Genomic DNA, 23,375 nt, shown 5'->3' with positions numbered 1-23,375 from the left:
AGCATACATTTGTAGTGAAGGAAGTCTGCGAGAGTATGAGATTTCCTCCAGAGGCGTTCAGAGGACCGTGTGGAGGAACGCAGGACGGGTGTGGGAATTTAGCCAAGGTCTGGGGTTAGAAGGGCGAGGACAGCAGAGAGAAAGCGGGGCATTTAAAATCAAGGGAGTAGGATAAGGCAGAGTTGTAGTTCCTGACCAGGTTGTCAGGGTCTGAAGCAGGGCTGAGAGGGGAGAGGGAGGAGTGTAAAGTGGAATCAAAAGCTGGAAGGTTAATAGAGCGCAGGTTTCAGCAGAAACGAGGGATAGATGGAGATGGAGAGGAGCGAGAGAGAAAATGAGATAAGGTGATTGTCAGAGAGGAAAGGGGGAAATGGAGAAATCAGTGAGAGAAAAGTTTTTAGTGAAGACCAGGTCTAGGTAGTGGCCATCCTTGTGGGTGCTGGCTGCAGTCCACTGTTGAAGGCCAAAAGAAGAGGTTAGAGAGAGAAAGCGGGAAGCCCAAGGGAGAGAGGGGTCATCAATGTGGCAATTGAAGTCCCCAAGGAGAAGAACAGGGGAGTCTGAAGAGAGAAAGAGAGCCAGGATTTAAAGTGAGAGAGAAAGGCAGAAGGGGGATGAGTAGAGGTAGGTAGGCGATAGATGACCGCCACATGGACAGGAAGAGGAGAGAAGATCTGTACAGTGTGAGCCTCAAAAGGAGGGAAAAGCAAGAGGGAAGAATAGGAAGGGTTCGATAACGGCATATAGAGGAGAGCAGGAGCCCCACGCATCCACCCCTGCCATCAGGGCATGGAGTTGTGGAGAGAAAGGCCACCATAAGAGAGGGCAGCTTCCAGAGCCGAGTCAGACTGAGTGAGCCAGGTCTCAGTTATATCAAATAGGAGTAGAGTGAGAGAGAAAAAAAGTCATGCAGAGAGGAACTTGTTAGAAAGGGAGTGAGCATTCCAAAGGGCACAGGAGAAAGGGAGAGAGGGAGGGTGGCAGGGGATGGGTATGAGGTTGGAGGGGTTGACACCAGAAGGAGTAGAGGTTGCAATTGGCAGGCGAGGATGAGCGCATGTAGAAATAAGGCAGGGACCAGGATTGGGAGCAATATCCCCAGAAGCAAGGAGGAGAAGCATGGATAGAAAGAGGATGTGTGAGGATGATTTGTAGGGGTGTGTTTTAATGCAGGCGATAAACTGTGCGGTGTCAGAGGGCGCAGGTAAGAAAGGAGTTCATGTGAACTAAGAAGTGGTGAAGAAAGGAGAGATGGAGATATATGAATACAGTTAAGAGACATAATGAGGCTGGTGGAAGGAAGTGCATAATTTGAAAAGTAGCGATGTCAAAGCAAATATAAAAGTAAAGGCGCGCTCCCGCTCAGCACTGAGCCCCTACAGCCGCAATTAGAGCGGCTTTAGTAGGGGCTCACCTATGCTTCCCCAAGCGCGCGGAAGCGTAGGTCTTAGGGAAATGTAAAATTCCCCCGATTGCCGGCGCGACAGGCTGGTCACGTGAGCGGTTCGCCCAATGAGGGCGAACCAGCTCCATGACGTCACTGGCCTGCCTCCGGCCAGTGACGTCCCCGCCCCCTGACAGCGCGTGCGGTAAGCAACCGCAAGGCCAGGGAAAGCACCCGCTTTCCCTGAGCCTCAGCACGCCAGCAGGGAGCCTGGCTGAGGCCTTAAACTCCAGTTTGCTTGCTACTTAAAAGGGCTACTTGACAAGGCTGCAGACAGCAGAGGCCGCTATGTTGACTGGCTTTATAGCTCTAAAATGTCACCAGAATTAAGTACAGAACAGGCAACTTAATTAGCACGTGAGGGACATTAGAACAGATGGATTTTACAAAGAGGGTGTTGTCCAACTAGAAGTTAAATACAGATCAATTGCAGATGGGCTTAATTTATAAGAGGGGGTCCAATCAAACATACCAGGTAAAAATTTAAATACAGATCAATTGCAGATATGTTCATTCATTATTCCCTCTTCCTCTTCCAGGCATTTGCCCCCACCCATTTTTATGCATGCGCCGTTTTATAGATATATTTTTATATATATATTTTTTATATTTTAGTATTTATTAATAAATGTATAAATGTATAAAATTAATTGTGCTTGCCAGATGTGTTATATAACAACAGGGTAGGGGGGGAGGGAAGGGGGGATGGGTGAGGGAGCCGTCGCTACTGCCACAGACACAGGTGCTGCAATCAGGGGAAATAATTGAACAACAACAAGGAGAGGAAGAACCCCTATGATGAGAGCACTCAGCGGCTAATGATACTGATAGTTACTATGAACCTGATAGAGACAATTGGTCAATGGTTGACATGTTTTTAAAATCAATTTTTAACTTATTCACCATTACATGTCAACCATTGACCAATTGTCTCTATCAGGTTCATAGTAACTATCAGTATCATTAGCCGCTGAGTGCTCTCATCATAGGGGTTCTTCCTCTCCTTGTTGTTGTGCAGATGTGTTATATCACAGGATTTTGGATACGTTACTACCCAAATTCTTTGGGGATATAACTATGTATTGAGGGATATCCATTAATTATGCATTCTATTAGTTAATTGACTTTATGGAGTGTATATATATATCAGCATAGCCCATCACCAATTATTATTTCCCGAAGAAGCAATTAGTTAAACGCGTAGAATTTGATCCTGTGCCACTTGCTGTACAACGCATGTGCATTACCTTAAGTCCCAGCTGTTTGGATTCGCGTCATTCCTCTCTTGCTGCCGCCCGGTACAGACGTCACATCCAGGTTTGCGCGGGACCACGTGGAAGTAGCAGACGCCACACCACTGAGGGACATGGTTTAAAGAAAAGACCCCGTACATTGTGTGTACAGTTCTTGTAAAATGTGAGTGTATTCCCTATATACTTTTCTGTGCAATACAAGTTTTGCACGCATACTAGTCTATGAGAATTTTCTCAATTATTTTCTATGAAAGTCTTTATATATTTCCAATTCTGATGAGATTGTGCGCATTTGGAACCCTCCCCTTCAACTACTCAAGTGGCCCAGAACGAACCCACTTGTTATCCGGTGTGGCACCCATCAAGGGAATCTTTATATATTGTCTACATTGGGACAATAGGTATCCTTTTTAACTCCCAGTATTTTTGCGCTTGTTCTTTCCCCCTCTCTATCAAAGTCTGGGAGTATCCTGGGTATCTATGAGCATTGCTGCAAGATAAAGTTTAACAAAGCTCCCATCAGAGAGGGATTGGATCTCTGATACACCCAAAACCATTCTCAAATTTGTGAGTGAAACTGACACATATCTACTTCTTTCAAAACACAATATGTTATTGGTCGCACTATTGTGTGTTATCTTTTTCATGCTCCACCTGTGAAAACTCTGCGCTCGCCCCATCTGGAAAACCATCAACTACTACAGAGACCAGTGAACGGTTTCATGCGGGTTTTTTGAAACACTTTTTAATTATTAATCAATTTATTCACAGTATATTATTGGTGTGGTATTCATCCAAATATTTACATTGTTTCACCATTTGTGTTTATATTGTGTTATAATCGATCACTTATTCACTTTCACTATTATTGTTTTTGCTTGTTTACTTATTTGTATCACTTACACTTTTTATACAATTTTTTCAGTTAATATAGAGCGCCCAATTTAAAAATGTATCTCTGGGTACACAGCGCCTCAATCTTCTGCAAGCTCCAGATGTATGGAGGCAATCTCCCACAGAAGAACGAAACTCCACTCCCCCCAGAAAGGTTGCACACTAGGCAGGATATATACTGATTGTGTGTTTTATCCCTTTTTTGCGCTTTCTTTTTATTTGCATGAAGGATGTATAGTTAACTTGAACCGGTTTATTGATCCTCTACATACACAGTATCAGGCAGGCTTCTGCCCCATACAGTTCACTGCAGGTCTCCAAGTTCTAGATGGTCCCTGGACCTCCACTACGGGCCAAGGACTCCCGAAGTAGTCCTTACTCTTCCCTACCCCTCTAGGAGGGGCAGGGGAATGGTAATCACTCACTCTCCCAAGGGGAAGAGGAACAGGGGATTCCAATGCCCAGGCAATCCTGTGCGATCCTGTCTCTCTCAACGGTAGAGACACTGCCTAAATTTGTGGCTGCAGCCCCTTAAGTACAGTGGGAGGAAGGTACAAGGTCTGAACCAATGATTCAGTAGAACACAGGCCTTGTCCCACCTCCTCCCCTGTCACTCAAGGGAGCTGCCTCTGTGGGGAAAACCCATGATTGTCCTGTCACTGCCTGCACTGGTACCAGGGCTTACATGACAGGGAGGGCAGACTGGTAGCCAAACCAGGCATGGCTACACAAGTGAAAATGAAATTGGTTATTATTTACCAGTGCTAAAGAATGAAGCTCTGAACACACCATACTGTGGAGAAAATTGTAAACATGATCGGAGCAGACCTTTCACACCTAACAGCTTTACTGCTTATAGCTCCCTTGTTGAAAGTTTGCGATTGAGCTGCAGAAATGGGCACACAGGTTATAACTACGGTTGAATGTGCAGGAAACTGGCAGGTTGCATTGTGTTTCTATCTTTTCTAAAGTATACTGTTCCAAATCCTCTCTTTCAAACATAGCAATGCTGCAAGACGCTTCGCTGTACGATACTCTAGATATTATTACACAGGCAGGGATTCCCATCTGCCCAAGCATCACGGAGATGTTAAAATCTGCAGAGCAGGAACTTGTTTCTTCCACCGTTCCTTTTTATCTGATGCACTCATCCTTGTTTATTACCAGACTTCCCTGCACTACAGAAATAAAAACAAGCCTGGCTCGGCATTTCACTAGCAGCAGCTGCAGAAAGCATACATTCACCAGTCATGCGAGTGCCGAGCACACTCGTTTACAGGGAAGAGGCCAGCCTTTAATACTTCGCCTTGCGTGAAACAAACTAATCAAACCTGGCAGAGACGTTCCCTCACTTTTATAGACATAATTTCAAAAGTTTGAAATAAAAAAAATATATACTTCTCTGCCCTAATGTGTTGGATTTAATATTAATAAAGATGACCTACTTTTGCCATTTTACAAGGTGTTGGAAGTGTGTGTAAATAATTGAGGGCCCAAGGATGCATAAATTAGGGGCCCAGCCATTAAACTTTGCATTACGTTTAATGGCACTTCACTGCACAAAGGATTAAATGACGTGTGTGTGTGTGTGTGTGTGTGTGTGTGTGTGTGTGTGTGTGTGTGTGTGTGTGTGTGTGTGTGTGTGTGTGTGTAAATATATATATTTTTTTTGTCAGAAACCAGGGAATGGTAATAAATATATAGAGCTCCCAGGATACAGCTTCTATCCTGTTTAGGCTGGAAAGTGCTGCCACAGAATGGATGTTCTCCATCCCACAGTTTTGCAGGTTCTGGAAATGAGGGATGAGGGATCCAGACCAGAGTTTGTCTGCTGCCTAATTTCTGTCACCTGTCCTGCTAATTAGAAAACAGGTATTTAAAGCTGGTTTCCTGGTTCCTCTCCCCTCTCCCCAAACGTCTGGAGGCAGGAAGGCTGCCTGCAAGCAGAAAGGGGAGAACCCTCCCCCCTAAAAGGGTAAATCATTTGTGTACTACCTTTGACTGTGAAGTTTGCCATTTTGATTTGTTGGAAGTGGGTAAGTCGTCCAACCCTAGTCAGGGTGATCCTGTGTCTAGTTATGGCTCAGCTGAGCAGGGTTTATTTTGTACATTGTTTTCAAAGAGTTGCAGTCCCAGTGCCTGGGACTGAATAAACCAGGCAGAAGCCTGATTAAAGGAGCATTGTCTCACGTCTCCTCGTCCCACTCACCCTAAAAGACAGTTTTCTAGTGGATCCGGAAAGACGAAGGAGCCCCCCCCCCCCCCCCGAGTATAACGTTGTTCACAAAATATATATTTAAAAAAATGTATATTATATATATAAAAATATATATATTTATTTTGTCTGTGTGATGACAAACCATTATATATATATACACACACGTGTGTGTGTGTGTGTGTGTGTGTGTGTGTGTGTGTGTGTGTGTGTGTGTGTGTGTGTGTGTGTGTGTGTGTGTGTGTGTGTGTATATGTATATGTATGTGTTTATATATATATATATATATATATATATATATATATATATATATATATATATATATATATAAATAAAAAAACAGAAATAGCCATACAGTTGCGATAGTGCAGAATAAATGAGTTCTTCAGTATTAGGTGATACCTTTTTTTTATTTGGACTAACAATTTATGTGGAGGAGACATTGACAGAATGTGCCTAGGAGGTTGGGGTCCAGAGTTACCGGTTTCCCAATAAATGTGTCCGGGAATCATGCCCGATTCTCTGGATACGTGTAGGCACATTGTCCCGGCAATCCTTCCACTTGAAAACGTAAGCGCGACTCACCACTAGGGCGCCCTGCTTCAGCACAACTCGGAAAGGAGAATGAGGCACAGGAATAAATATGTATTTCTTTACCTGAGGGAATCCCTAAATTAAGAGGGGTACCACAGCTAGTGCCAAGGTGACCCACAAACAGTATATGGTTTGTGGGTACTCAAACGTACAGAAGGTTGGGGGGGTCTCAGAGTCCAACCTGAGTCAAAGGGAAAGCATGGGGGGGACCTCATGTTGACAGAAATAAAGAGAGTCAATTTTTCCCTTTTCTGTTCACTTACCCAGAGACTCAGAGAGTTTATTAAAATGTAGTTTTAATATGTTTTAACATTTGGAACCCATGTCCAAACAGGTAGCCCGTGCAAACCCATAGGCGCCAGTATGTCTGCTGGACATCGGAGTTCAAAGCAGCCAGAGGATGCCCAGAGGTGTGAACAGCATTTGGTTAGCGGGGAAAGGTGGAGTACTAGGTCCGGAGGTTAATGGCAGTCCTCCGGGATGCCCCTTGTTCTGCCAGACCTAGGGGCGCCTGCCGAGCAGGTGGCATTGGGATAGCTGGGGGGAGATGTGGCAGTCTTGTGCACGTCACTAGGCTATTTAAAATTTCCCGCTAACGCAGCTTGGCTCTGATTGGCTGCTTAAGAAAGTTCCCACGCGCTGATTGGCTGTCCGGTCTGCTTCTATTTTGTAAATTAAGCAGAAAATACTATAAGAAGCCGTGAAACAATCAGATTGTGTGTTCCCCTTGAGTCAGAGCCGAAAGAGCGCGGGCGGGCTTTTCAAAGATGCTTTGTTTGTAATAGCAACGCAACCGACTTCGATTTCAAGCCTGAAAAGCCTGCTTGCAAGAGACTAAGTATAGCATTTTGCGCCCAAGTTCTCAGAATCTAACGTAGCGGTCACGGCTGGGATTTTATGCCGATTTGAGTTCCAGGAGATTTGGGCTGACTCTCGGTCAGGAGGGACAATGTTCTGGGAAGAGAAGGAGCGGTGGTGTATGGAATTTCATCCCGGTCAGGGTAAAACTCTCCCATAGAATTCCCTGCACCTAGGAAAGTGTAGTTTTTGACCCCAGACCCCCAGTAAGTCTCTTTTCAACTGTATTTTGTGTTACACTGTGTGTAAGCAAATTTATGCCGAATAAATTACAATTTATTTCTCTACCTTGTTTTGCTCAATAAATGATCCTGGTAAAAAGGTGTATATAACCTGGTCTCCCGTGACAACACACAACAATGATATATTTCTACAAATGTATGTAGGTATGATTATATTTATACAGGTGCAGCATTATGGTCGGTTGTGCTGTCATCATGAAATCAGTAAGGAGACTTAATGGCCCATCATGATTAACATAGTGGGGGTCCCTGCGTCTGAATGGGACTCCCGCTGTGTGTATCACTCTACCTGCACACCTCTGACAGGCGATCGCGCAGCTTTATTTTAATTTCAGTATTTAAGCAGGAGGTCTCCGGAGCTGAACCGCATTAATTTCAGCCTCGGGGACGCCCTGCATTCCGAGTTATAGGCCCTGGTATGGGGTGCCGGTATCGCCATGTTTAAATTCTCCCACATCACGGCACATTTAAACATGGCAGGGAGATACCGGCATCTCAAAATGGAGTCTGTAACTTGGGAAGCAGGGTGTCCCTGATGCTGAAATTAATGCAGTTCAGCTCTGGAGACCACCTGCTTCAATATACTGTGTTATTAAAATAAAATAAAACCTGCTTCATTACCTTAGCGGCAAGCAATGAAGGGGTTAAGCCAGAGTACCTGGTTAGTTGGGGGTAGAGGCGGTTGGTGAAGGGGGTACTTGCCCCAGGGTGGGTGGTTAGGCCTACTGGGAAGGTTGTAAGAGGGGTTAACCCCTTCATTACCTTAGCGGTATTAACCGTTATGGTAGTGAAAGGGTTAACCTTCCCACTACCCACTAGACATAATCACCCACCCGGGGCAACTACGCCCTTCACACATCCCCTCTATTCCCAATAAACTTTAAAATACAATACAAACACCAATACACCCATTGATTTCCAGTGTGGTTACCTATGCCCTCAATGGAAGCAACGGTAACCCCAATGGCAATGAATGGGCACCCTACTACCCACAACAACCCCCCCCGCCAATATTGTATGCAGTGTTTGACAAAATTACAATACAAATGTAAATAAATTAATTTTAGCAATTAAAAAAACTACCCCCAAATAACAAATCAAAATACATGGAGATTACATTAAAAAGAACTTGTTTTGTAACTTGGATTTGCGGTGTCATTTCAGGTTTTCTCCACCCCAGGCACTCTCTCAGGGGGCATTATAAAAGATTATGCAGGAGAAGGGGGCATGTGACACACAGTGACATCACTATAGACAGAAGCGAAGCGGCCCCCTTTGGGAGATTCAAGTCATCAAGTCAACAGTCTAATAAAGAAACAATATTTAAACGGCTTATTTTTTTTTTAATATACACCAATTACCAAGATTTAACCAGGTCAATGTCATGTGTTCACTAAGGTGGGAAAATTACAAACTGTTGAAGTGTTGGTCACACTTCATAAATAAAGGACTTTGTAAGCAGCGCAATAATGACAAATCTTGATAAATTACTGTCTGGCATCTTCAATGTGTCAAATTTCATATAAAACCAGTTTAGAACAACAAAATGGTAGTGCTATTAAGTTCATTTAAAAAAAAAATATACATACTGTATAATAAATAATAAAAGCAATACATTTTCTATTGCATATAAGATTGTGTTGTGGGGATACACTAAGATATACATACAGATAACGGGACAAAATAAAGCAGCATTTTGATGTACATTTCTGCAAATAAGAGCAATTACTAGTGTGTGTATGTGCGTGTTTCTAGATTATGGTGTATATATATCTTTGTAGTTCTCACCTGCAGCAAACAGCGTTCTTTAAACATGTATCCAATTAATTTGTCTAAATGCATCAGACACTTATGGTAGCGGATATGATGGGTCAAAACTGGGAGCATCATCGCATGCTAGGAAAAAAAAAAAAGGAACACAGTAGGTTATTAAATATTGTGGCATAAAGCATCTATTCACTGCAAAAAAAGAAGCAAAAAGGACAGCAGCGTGTCTTGGTCATATGTTGTACTCAAGAGTTTATTCTCACTGATGCTGCATGCAAGTAATGTGCATCTTATAGGTTTACTTAGCAAATATGAGCTTCTGAGACTTTCCAGCAGATACTTTTGCCATGATTCAAGCTGCGGTGCAGGTTTTCGTACCCGGATCCAGCAATTACATTCAATACAATGGCGGTTATTAATGACGGAACGGAGTGCCAATCACAGCCAAATTTACAATAGGAGGTTTTTCATCCATCTCGGCTTCATATTAATTCTCGTGACACGGTAGCTTAAAACCTCCATAAGGAACCGGCTGCACCTTCGGAGGTAAGTATCTAAGGAAGCAGGGGTTACCCGGGTCGGAAATTAACACATTTCATATTCAGAGATGCCCCTGCTTCATGCCAATTAAATATATTTTGTTGTTGTGGTTATTTTCCTTTAATGTTCTACTGTAACTTGTAACATACATTAGATTTGCAAAAACGACAAAAGGTTACAGTCATGTAATATCATGCCTTACTCCAAAAAGCACAATGATAAAAAAAAATGGTCATGCCATACATGTGTAACAGTCTTTCCCCCCTCCCCCCACCCAATCACATATAGGGGCCATTACAGGGTGTATGGTGCATATAACTGCTGGCAATAGGAGGGCTGAGTCGTCCGCAATGACTTGGGTAACAGGCTTCTGGGGTTCATACCCCAAATAATACTTAGCAGTGCAGCGCCGCCATCTGCCGTAGGCTCCAGAGAAATGGAGATGATCGCTCATGGTAGAACTATACCTCTCCCCCCAGTTAGATCACACACCAGGCCGGAGGTATATTGCAAACAGGAACGGTTTATTACTACACTTGTGCAATAACAATTACTCAGCAGTCTTCTGCTGGATACAGTCAGTAAGTTATCATTGAAGATGGTCCCTGGACCACTACTACAGGCCAAGGGCACCCACAGCCGTCCTAGCTCTTCCGCACCTCCCTAGCGGAGGCAGAGGTATTGGTTCACACTCACTACTCCCCGTAGGGAAGAGCACATGGGTAGGCAACAAACTCAGGCTCCCAGTCGTGTAACCTTCCTTCCTCAAGTGGGAAGGAACAACCTTTTAACTACTGGGCGTTGCTGCCCTTAAGTACAGCCAGAAGGCAGGCACCCCGTTGCTCCATCTACAACAAAATGTCCCACCCCCTGCTGTCACACAAATGCAGTACCAAAGGTGAGGGGGACAACCCCATACCAATTACTGGCAAACCCGTAAATACCAGGGTTTACTGCCAGCCCATTGGGTAGAATAGTAGCCAGGGGGTACCCCGCTACACATGCATGCATTTATTAGATGCTGGTTAGGTGGGATAGGAAAAAAACTGCGATTCTAGGGTTGGAATTATTTGTTCTGATTTCTAAAGCATTTCTAACCTTAATCCACTGAAACATTAAACTGTTGTAGGCAGAAAATGATGTTTCAGGGTGGAAAAAAGGAAAATAAATGCATATCTGAGGGTAAAATAAGTTCAGAACCATTTAAGCAAGACTGGGTGATTAACCCCTTTAGTGCTGGAGGGGTCTGTATGAATAACAAATAAATGCTTTGTTGCTTCAACAAAAGGGGCTAACAATATTCAGCCAATAAAAATCAGGTACAGGGGAGAGGAAAGTGTTTGAAGAATCTAAACAGATTTTCCACTAATGAGTACAAATACGTGTAAAGTCCCTTTTGACGCAAAAGAAGTGCGCAGCTGCACTGCCGTTTCTGCAGAATGAACGTCTAGATTTATAACAGTTCAAGGGGAAACTCTGTCTACTGTACTACCCCCCTCCCCTCCACATGTATAGGAAGTCGGGGGGGGCTCTGGAATACATTTCAACTCCGGGGACCCTTTGCTTCCTGGGATACTTTCCTCCGAAGGCGTCTCCCGGCGAATAAAATGGAGGTTTAAAAATAGCCCGCGTCACGTGGGCCTATAGTTAGTCACGACCGACACTGGAGATTTAAACCTGTATGAAGAACCCGCAGCACCGTTCCCATTAAGTATCTCAGCAAGCAGGGGTCTCCAGAGCGGAAATTAACGCGGCTCAGCTCTGGGTGACCCCAGAAGGGACGCCCCTCTTTAAATATATCACTGTTAACCCAACATTTCACATTATATAAATATTGTGCTTGTTTAAGACAACAAGGCATACATTCCACATCACACCTCTAATACACAGAGACTAAATGGGGCTTGAGTCTTCCTGAAGACTATTATTTATTTTTTTTGTACCGGCTACTAGAACAATTTGTGCTGTTCCCATTTTTGTGACAGGTGTATGCTCTTAAATCACATATGCATGCAGCATAGCCAAGAGGGAGTAACATGCACATTTATTAATACAGAATTCCTCTGGTAATAACACTGCAGCAGAAACCAAGTCAGAGTATATACTGCTGCGGCAGCTTTTATTCTTACTAATCACCGGCTTGTACCTGGCATGTTCCTGGAATGCCACACTGTTCACCCGGAGCATGCCGGGCTCCTTTTGCCTTCCCAGCCAGGCGCATGCCCGGCTGACGCGTGGTTGATGTGTTAATTGATAATGGTTCAGGATTTACTAGGCTGCAATGCTTCGCGTGTCCGCCAGATGGCATAAATTCATGAATTGTAATGCAGTATATATATGTGTATATATATATATATATATATATATATATATATATATATATACACATGTAGAGGTATCAGTACCGTGTTAGCCGAGCTTCAATAATCAAAAAATAAATAGATGATACCGTTCTGTGGCTAACGAAATGCTTTTATTTGTGCGAGCTTTCGAGATACACTGATCTCTTCTTCCGGCGATGTTACAATGAATGAAGCAAAAGGTATACTTAAAAACAGTGTCTCTTGGAATGTTATCTGTGCTGTTCTTAAGTTTTCAAGTATACCTTTTGCTTCATTCATTGTAACATCGCCGGAAGAAGAGATCAGTGTATCTCGAAAGCTCGCACAAATAAAAGCATTTCGTTAGCCACAGAACGGTATCATCTATTTATTTTTTGATTATATATATATAATCAATATATGCAGCAAACACATCTCGCCCCCGCCGGCCTACAGTATCATTGATGTGCATATACAGTACTGTATGTTAGGGGTTATAGGGGTTGTTGTTATACAGTGTATATATATATATATATATATATATATGCAGCAAGCTTAAGCCTATAGGGAACCATGTTAAAAATGGTTATTGAGGCAAAAAGTGACACTGTGTGCTCATTTGCATGTCATTTCCCAGAATCCCTTGCTGCAGTGGAAGTGCTGTATGCTGGGTGATAATGGGGAAAGGCGGGGTTGCAGACCTGCCTAAGACATGCAGATGAGCACACAGCTATATTTGCATATATATATATATATATAGAAACCCTGTCTTCCCATAAGAAAAGGCACAAAAGCAGCAACACTCAGATAAAGCAAAAAGACATGTATTAGCAGTTACAAAACAGCACACTATAAACCCAACGTTTCGGTCCTAGGCAGGACCTTCCTCAGGGGGGTGCTACCAGACAATGACACCCAGAGAACATATATACCCCATAGTTCACCATGTGAGGACAATTAGAGGCAGCTAATTGTACAATCCTGGAGCTCCACGAGTGCAATCAGTGTATGAGGTAGTACGGCGGCCATCTTGGATATCAGGAGACAGAGCAATGTATGCTATCTCACATGGGCAGATATATATATATAAACAGAAATATAAAGGAGCGCCTAATATAACAACCTGCCTAACTGTGGGTAGGTTAGCTATTCTGGTGTAACAACCTATGGGGTGGCCAAGAGGGATAAAATTAATAAAAGAATAGAACCTATGTTAAGGTTATGGGATTGGTGGGTGATCCTTTGGAGGTCTGGTTTGAGTGCTTTATAGCACTCCCTCTGAACTATGGTGACATGTCAGGTCTTTAAGTTTATTATCCCACACTATCTCTGGAAGCTATGTTATACACGATCCCAATATGGGCTATATTGCATCAAACTGCGGATGTGTCTGTTCAAGTCCGTGGCTGGTCCCATTCTATTAATCACATTATTTACATTATTTACAACATTATCAATATTAATATTATTATTAATATTTGCACCCACTCATAATTTCATTAGAGTCACTTTAGTCAATTTGTATACATAGCTTTATTCACACTATCACCATACATATTCAACAACACATACATATTCCTTTTTTATTTTTACACATATAGTACACATCTCATCTACATGTCGTGTTGGTTTTTCTTCTGTCCTTGCTAAACAACAACTTTTGCTGTACCTCTGATTCCAGTTGCTATCTATGATATCATGTATCATTTATGGACCAACAACAGGTATATAGTTATTACCCTAAATCGGGTGAATCTAGTGTGCAGCAAAGTATTGCTGATCTGTGTTGTTAAGGTGTAATAGGGTATTGAACATTTATTGCTAACAGGTACTCCAAATCTTGATATTTCCTTTTTTACACATTTATAGAATGCATCTATTTCACTTTTGAATTCAAATATGTCTATTAGTCTACTAACAAATGTTGTTTTTCATATAAATATAAAATATTTTTTGTCTATTGTCCCAAAAGTTATAATAATTGAAATACAAAATTAATATATATTTATAATTATTTAATATGAGCTGTTACCCATTTCTCCGCAAATTCAGTGATGTCCCCATAACCCTTCCATTGCAACTATTGCAACATGAAAATTTAAATTCATGTAAGGGTTTAACACATACAATTAATGTTTTAATTAAATTTGTAATTATGTATGCAAATTCACCCTGCTATAAATATCGTGGGGTCACAACCAATGGGTATCCCCTGATGAAGTCATATCACATGACGAAACGCGTAGGGCGTGGCTAATGCAGAGCAGGCACTTTCCAACCAAGAAAGACTGATGCAAGTTGGGAGCGGCTAAGCCAAACAGAGGAGCGAATACATCCTTGTTTCCCCTGGTGTTGCGGTGATCAAAGGCAGGCGGACGAGGACCTTGTTTCCCGGCGGGATTTCCTTTTGCGGGGCACTAGATCGGGTGGACGTCACTTCCGGTGAAGGAGACCACGCCGTGCCGGCGCCATGTGTTAGGAAAAGACACTACTGCTGATCCAGACGCTACCACTGGCATATGAGAGCCAATCCCATAACTGCACTATATTATCGTTTTTCTTGTGAGTGGGCATTTGTCTGTTTTTAATGTTCCATAAATTCATTGTTATACTTTAATGCACTAGGTGTGCGCCTGTTTTTTCTTTTTTCTTTCTATCTATATATATATATATATATATATATATATATATATATATATATATATATATATATATATATATATACACACACTGTATAACAACAACCCCTATAACCCCTAACATACAGTACTGTACACATACAGTACTGTATATGCACATCAATGATACTGTAGGCCGGCGGGGGCGAGATGTGTTTGCTGCAGAGAGAGATCCGCTGCTCTCTCTGCGCAAACATCGGCACATTAAAAATTATTTAAAAAACATTTTTATTCGTAGTGTAGATGTGCAGGGGGTCTCCGGAGCTGAACCTCATTGGTTTCAGGTCCGGGGACCCCCTGCTCCCCGAGATACAGCCCCCTTTATGAGGTGCCGGTATCCCTCTGCATTTAAAGGTCCCGATTACGTGACCGCGACATGTAAACAAAGCAGAGGGATACCAGCACCCCCTAAAGGGGCCTGTATCTCGGGGAGCAGGGGGTCCCCGGACTTAAAACAAAAATGTTTCTGCTCCGGAGACCCTCTGCACATGTACAGTATAAATAAAACACATATATAAATAAACACTCATTCCTTACCTTAGCGGTTATGTGCTATGGTAACGAAGCAGCATATCTGTATTTTAATAATATTGTACAGTGAGCAGGGGGTTCCCTGAGCCAGAAATTAATGCTCAGGGGACCCCCTGCTCCTGCACAATATTATTAAAATACAGAAATGCTGCTTTATTACCATAGCTGATAGCCGTTAAGGCAATGAAGGGGTTAACCCACCGTGCCCGCTATATTGTGGGTAGCGGGGGTGGGTGAAGGGGGTATTTGGCCCTTGATGTGAGTTTAGGACTTGCGGGGGGGCTTGCGGGTGCACTTAACCCCTTCACGGCCGTAGCAGTTAATACCGCTATGGTCATGAAGGGGTTAACCCCTCCCGCTACCCCCCGCAAGCCCTAAACAACCATCGTTGGGGCTAATACCCCCTTCACCCACCCCCGCTACCCACAATAAAAAAAACACACACAGCAGCTGCCCAAAAAATAAATAAATAAATCTAAATAAATAAATGAATATAAATAAATACATTTAAAATACATTTTTATTCATAGTGTAGATGTGCAGAGGGTCTCCGGAGCTGAACCGCGTTGGTTTCAGGTCGGGGGACCCCCTGCTCCCCGAGATACAGCCCCCTTTATGAGGTGCAGGTATCACTCAGCATTTAAAGGTCCCGATCACGTGACCGCAGCCTGTAAACCAAGCAGAGGGATACAGGCAATAAAAAAAATTCACGCACAGCAGCCCCACAATTAATAAATAAATCTAAATAAATAAATAAATACATGAAGATAAATAAATATATATATGTATGTATGTATGTATGTATGTATGTATGTATGTATGTATGTATGTATATATATATAATATAATAACAATCCCTATACATACATATATATATATATATATATATATATATATATATATATATATATATATATATATATATACACACACAATATATATATATATATATATATATATATATACAATATATATATACAGTGGTTGACAAATCACCAAAAAATCTACTCGCCACCTAGTACCAAACGTGTGCTGCTTGGGCCAATATATACTCGCCCGGGGGTTAAATCCACTCGCCCGGGGCGAGCAAATGTATAGGTTTGTCGAACACTGTATATATATGTATATATATGTATATGTATATATATATATATATATATATATATATATATATATATATATATAAATAAAATATATATATATATGTATAGGGATTGTTATTATATATACTATATATTATACTATATATTATATATATATATATACTATATATTATATATATACTGATGAACCAATATACAAATAAATGTAGAAGGGTTATCAAAACCATACTGTCCTACAAATAACACTTCTCCATACAGACACACTACATTACAATGAATTTCCTTTAATAATCCTAACTGATCTTACAATCTAAATCATCAAATGACAAAGAAAAACCTCACATTCCAATCCATACATTGCATTTACATTGTATAAATGATGCATAAAATCTATGCACCATATACATTCTGCAAATGAATGTGAACAATATCATTGCAAGCAAAATACAGATAACTCCAAACAAGTTAACTATTTTAACCAATCAAGTAAACAAAAATCAATATATACTGTACGTACCAACCAGAAAACACAATTTAAAACCAAAGCTAACCCTTACAATACCAAGGATTACATCTATCTAATTGTAAAAAACATTATACACACATTGAAGCATTGCAATAAACAACATACAGTACAGTACATCCCCTGTATCTCCCTGCCTTGAGTGTAATCTGTTTAAAGCCCCCTCCCCCCTAATGTTTCTGTTAAATCTCCCTGCCTTCAGTGTAATCTGTGTAAAGCCCCCTCCCCCTAATGTTTCTGTTAAATCTCTCTGCCTGTGTTGCTGTGAGTGCAGTTTATGTAAATGTGGGGAGGGGGAGTGGGTTATAACCCCACCTCCTTGACAGTGATCTGTATAAAGCCCCCTCCCCCTAATGTTTCTGTTAAATCTCCCTGCCTGTATTGTTGTGAGTGCAGTGTATGTAAATGTGGGGGGGGGGGGGGGGAGACCCGATGTGCATACTGTGAGCTCTAACCACCCTCACCCCCTACCCACATACCGTTATCCCCTCCCCCCATCCTGGCCATGGCCCTTCCGCTTCTGCAAAACAGACACAAAAATTAAAACATCCAAATTAATGTCCCCTAACCCCTTAATCACCATAGCGGTTATTAACCACTACAGTCATTAAGAGGTTAACCCACCCTCACCCACCACTCGGGATGCCTACATACCCTCCCACACTAACCCCCCCCGTGAGGCCTAACCACCCTCACCCAGTACCCACAAGGGAGGCCTACCCACATACCGTTGGGGAAACACCCCCCCCCCCCACCCCCAGTACCCACAATAAAAACAACAGTGACCCACAATAAACATCATTCTATTTATTAAATACATTACCCACCCCCTGTGCCCCCCCATAAATACATGATTTATTATTTTACAAACAGGGTTCATAACGCAGCCCCATGCGAGTCCCCGGTGGGCTAGCGGGGCACCTGGACAGACCTACAGGGTACCAGCAGCCCTTTTCAAACAGGTTCTGGAGGCCTGCTGGTGGATCCCGCCAGCACCATGGCCCCCAGGTGGTCTCCTTGGGTCACCGTGGGCCACAATTGGGTCCCCACGGTAGGCCCAAGGATGTCTGGGAGCCCCGGGTCAGACCCACAGGTGTCTGTGGGGCCTCGGGTGGTTCCCACGGGGGTCTGGGGAACTCACGGGTGCTCACTACGGGTCCGCGGTGCCCCCATAGAAGTGGGACCACACATCATCATCCCCGCACCTACGGGTCGGCGGTGCCCCCACAGAAGTGGGACCACACAGCTTCATCCCCGCAGACTACGGGTCGGCGGTGCCCCAACAGAAGTGGGACCACACAGCTTCATCCCCGCATGTGTCACCCGTGTCAAGTTTCTTCTTGAATTCTGACCCATAATTGTCCATAAGTACAAGTTTCTTCTTGAATTCTGACCCATAATTGTCCATAAGTACTACACAATGATTTGTTATTATATTTTTTTTTCTGGGTGTTCCTGATGATCCTGCTCCCTTCCTGTCCTGGATTCACCCGTGGAACCACCAGCCTGGTACCCGTGAGATACCCGAGGAAACCACAGGTGGTCTCCAGAGGTCTCACGCGGAACCACGGAACAAACCCTGAATGTAAAAAAAATAAACCTGGCCTATACATTCAATACATATACCTCCCCCCTCCCCCCCCCCCAACACCTACAGTACAATAATGTGCAAAATAACTATTATCCAGATATGGATAATAGATTAATTGCCCATTATTAAAACCATTAACTAGCATATTCAAATAAATAAAGTACTACTGACCTCATCAATACGAAGTGTCCGTCGCCAGCAACATCCTTGACTTGTCCACAAAATACATTGCCAAAACAAAGCCAATACATTGCAATTACATTCAGATATCAATTAACCCCTTAAACACCTTATCGGATAATAACCGCAAAGGTAATTAAGGGGTTAAGCCACATTGGCCCGATACCCACCCTTCACCCATGAATTTGTACAGTGGCTTCATCATGCAACTACAGTATATATACATACATATACACATATATATACATATACACATATATATATACATATATATACACAGAGAGAGAGAGAGAGAGAGAGAGAGAGAGAGAGAGAGAGAGAGAGAGAGAGAGAGAGAGAGATACAGTATATACACACACATGATGAACCAATATACAAATAAATGTAGAAGGGTTATCAAAACCATACTGTCGTACAAATAACACTTCTCCATACAGACACACTACATTACAATGAATTTCCTTTAATAATCCTAACTGATCTTACAATCTAAATCATCAAATGACAAAGAAAAACCTCACATTCCAATCCATACATTGCATTTACATTGAATAAATAATGCATAAAATCTATGCACCATATACATTCTGCAAATGAATGTTAACAATATCATTGCAAGCAAAATACAAACACTTCCAAACAAGTCAACTATTTTAACCAATCAAGTAAACAGAAATTAATTAGCAATCATTATTTACATCCCTAAACAATTGACAGTCCATCCCGAACAATGAAACAATTAACTAATTCACGCCTCGAGCAGAACAATTCAGCATGTGAAAAAATATACAAACTTTAAAACCAAGGCTAGCCCTGACCTCCCTCAAACACACAAAACAATATCAACAATGACATCTATCTAATTTTAAAATACTTTAAACTCACAATAAAGCATAGCTGCATAGTCAAATTAATTTAAAACACAGCAAATGAAGCTTTTAAAACAACATCATTTCTTACCCTGTATGTATATATCTCTCTAGACATATATACATACATACAGTGGCAAGAAATGATATACCACAAAAAAAAAAAAAATACACGTTAAAAAAGCTTTTAAAAAAATGAACAAGTTAAATAAAATACATTTCTTTAGTTCACTTACCATTACTTGTCCCCTCCGACTCCCGTTGCGCAGCTTACTCACGAACCAATCCACGAACAGGAACCCATAAAATAATAAACATTAAACTAAAAATCCAAATCAATCCACGGGTCTTCTACTTGTAATCCATCTTTATCTTCATCTGTATTCTTCTTTCTTCTATCTTCTTCCGGGCAGGGCGGGGTCTTCTTTCCATCTGCGGCCACGCCCTGGTCTTCTTTCTTGTCCGGAGGTCCGTCCTCCGCGGCGTCTGGCTTCAAAATGAGACGACATAGGCTTTTAAAGGCCTATGACGTCACATTTTTCGTCATGGTTCCCACGGTCCTGATTGGGCCGTGAAAACCATGTGTTTTGGCCGACAAAAAAAAAAATGATGACGTCACTTAAAGGCAATGAAAGCACAGCCAATCAGAATGGCTTTGTTTCAATTGCCTTTAAGATGACGTCATGAAAAGACACATGGCCGCCCTCACATGGTATGGTAGCCAATCAGAGCGTGGGAACTCCATCCCTACTCTGATTGGCTGTAGTACGTCACATCCTTTTTCCCCCCAAGCCTCTGTCACTTAGTATACTAGAGCCAATCAGAGTATATGAAAAGGACCCGTAGTGAGCACCCGTGAGATCCCCAGACCCCCGTGGGAACCACCCGAGGCCCCACAGACACCTGTGGGTCTGACCCGGGGCTCCCAGACATCCTTGGACCTACCGTGGGGACCCAATTGTGGCCCACGGTGACCCAAGGAGACCACCTGGGGGCCATGGTGCTGGCGGGATCCACCAGCAGGCCTCCAGAACCTGTTTGAAAAGGGCTACTGGTACCCTGTAGGTCTGTCCAGGTGCCCCGCCAGCCCACCGGGGACTCGCGTGGGGCTGCGTTATGAACCCTGTTTGTAAAATAATAAATCATGTATTTATGGGGGGGCACAGGGGGTGGGTAATGTATTTAATAAATAGAATGATGTTTATTGTGGGTCACTGTTGTTTTTATTGTGGGTACTGGGGGTGGGGGGGGGGGTATTTCCCCAACGGTATGTGGGTAGGCCTCCCTTGTGGGTACTGGGTGAGGGTGGTTAGGCCTCACGGGGTGGGGGGGGGGGTTAGTGTGGGAGGGTATGTAGGCATCCTGAGTGGTGGGTGAGGGTGGGTTAACCCCTTAATAACTGTAGCGGTTAATAACCGCTATGCTGATTAAGGATTTAGGGGACATTACTTTGGATGTTTTAATTTTTGTGTCTGTTTTGCAGAAGCGGAGGGGCCATGGCCAGGATGGGGGGGGGTAACGGTATGTGCGTAGGGGGTGAGGGTGGTTAGACCTCACAGTATGCACATCGGGTCCCCCCCTCCCCACATTTACATACACTGCACTCACAGCAACACAGGCAGAGAGATTTAACAGAAACATTAGGGGGGAGGGGGCTTTAAACAGATTACACTCAAGGCAGGGAGATACAGGGGATGTACTGTACTGTATGTTGTTTATTGCAATGCTTCAATGTGTGTATAATGTATAATGTTTTTTACAATTAGATAGATGTAATCTATATTTGTATAGATATATAATATGTAACATATATGTATATATTTGTTTTTCTTCATGTATTTATTTATTTAGATTTATTTATTTATTGTGCTGCTGCTGTGTGTGAATTTTTTTGGTAGTGGGTAGTGGGAGTGGTTATTTACACGGGATCCCCCTCCCCACATTTACATACAGTACACTGCACTCAGAAACACAGGCAGGGAGATTTAACCGACACAATAGGGGGAGGGGGGCTTACACAGATTAGTCAAAGCAGGGAAGTTTAGCAGACACAATAGGGGGCGGGGTTTTTACATAGATTACAGTCAAGGCAGGGAAGTTTAACACACACAATAGGGGGAGGGTTTTTTACATAGATTAGTCAAGGCAGGGAAGTTTAACACACACACAATAGGGGGAGGGGGTCTTACACAGGTTACAGTCAAGGCAGGAAGGTTTAACACACACATTAAAAATATGTATTTAATGTATTTATTGTTTATTCTGCATTAACCCTTCATTGCCTTAGCGGCTATCAGCTATGGTAATGAAGCAGCATTTCTGTATTTTTAATAATATTGTGCAGGAGCAGGGGGTCCCCTCAGCATTCATTTCTGGCTCAGGGAACCCCCTGCTCACTGTACAATATTATTAAAATACAGAAATGCTGCTTCGTTACCATAGCACATAGCCGCTAAGGTAAGGAACGAGTGTTTATTTATATATGTGTTTTATTTATACTGTAGATGTGCAGAGGGTCTCCGGAGCAGAAACATTTTTGTTTTAAGTCCGGGGACCCCCTGCTCCCCGAGATACAGGCCCCTTTAGGGGGTGCCGGTATCCCTCTGCTTTGTTTAAAATGTCGTGGTCACGTGATCGGGACCTTTAAATGCAGAGGGATACCGGCACCTCATAAAAGGGCCTGTATCTCGGGGAGCAGGGGGTCCCCGGACCTGAAACCAACGCGGTTCAGCTCCGGAGACCCCCTGCACATCTACACTATGAATAAAAATGTATTTTAAATAATTTTTAATGTGCCGATGTTTGCGCAGAGAGAGCAGCGGATCTCTCTCTGCTGCAAACACATCTCGCCAGGGGACGGCCTATAGTATCATTGATGTGCATATACAGTACTGTATGTGTATGTTAGGGATTATAGGGGTTGTTGTTATACAGAATATACTGTATATACTGCATTACAATTCATGAATTTCTCGGCTTTAAAGACAACAGCTCGCAAATGCCCCCATGCGTTTTTACACGGCATTGCAGTATTGCAGCCAGCGGGAATAAAATGCTTAAATCACGGGCGCGATATAACGCTATATACCCCGGGAGAAAACGACACAAAACCGCAGATAACCGGGATACTCCGAAATTCGCGGAGCTAGCCAAGTAAGAATAAAGTTGGTCGGTAGTGTAACATTTTTGGAACTACAAGCATTTAAATCCAGATGTAATATTACTAACAAAAAAGCCAGAAAAGCCCAATGCGACGTCCAATATGACAAAAATACACAATGAAATACATATAAATTCCCTTGAAAAAGGGTAATTTAGTTAAACCCTTTGGCCAAAGAGTTATATTACAAACAACAAATCTTTATATACATATAAAGACTTCACAATGGTAATTATCCAGCTGTATTTTGCATGTTTAAACTGAACAACTGGAAGCAACACACACACATACGTGTGTATACGTATATATATATATATATATATATATATATATATATATATATATATACAGTGTTCGACAAACCTATAAATTTGCAAGCCCCGGGCGAGTGTATTTAACATCGTGGCGAGCTCCTATTGGCCCAAGCAGCACATGTGTGGTACTAGGTGGCGAGTAGATTTTTTTGTTCGGCGAGTAGATTTTTTGGTGATTTGTCGACCACTATATATATATATATATATATATATATATATATATATATATATATATATATATATATATATATACATATATACACACACACACACACACACACACACACACACACACACA

General features: G+C 42.4%; 1 protein-coding gene across 4 annotated transcripts in view; it reads right to left on the bottom strand.

The window, feature by feature from the left end:
• The window catches only part of DROSHA (drosha ribonuclease III), a 222,659-nt gene that overhangs the window by 113,284 nt on the left and 86,000 nt on the right, over window positions 1-23,375 (bottom strand). For all 4 annotated transcript variants that reach the window (XM_075585898.1, XM_075585899.1, XM_075585900.1 and 1 more), the window contains one exon: window positions 9,289-9,396. In XM_075585898.1, the coding sequence (XP_075442013.1) occupies window positions 9,289-9,396 (108 nt within the window). The remainder of the gene's footprint in view (window positions 1-9,288; window positions 9,397-23,375) is intronic.

Source organism: Ascaphus truei, chromosome 2 (assembly GCF_040206685.1).
Source record: "Ascaphus truei isolate aAscTru1 chromosome 2, aAscTru1.hap1, whole genome shotgun sequence".
Lineage (NCBI taxonomy): Eukaryota > Metazoa > Chordata > Amphibia > Anura > Ascaphidae > Ascaphus > Ascaphus truei.
Note: the sequence above shows the minus strand (reverse complement) of the source record. Positions and strands in the feature narration are given on the sequence as shown.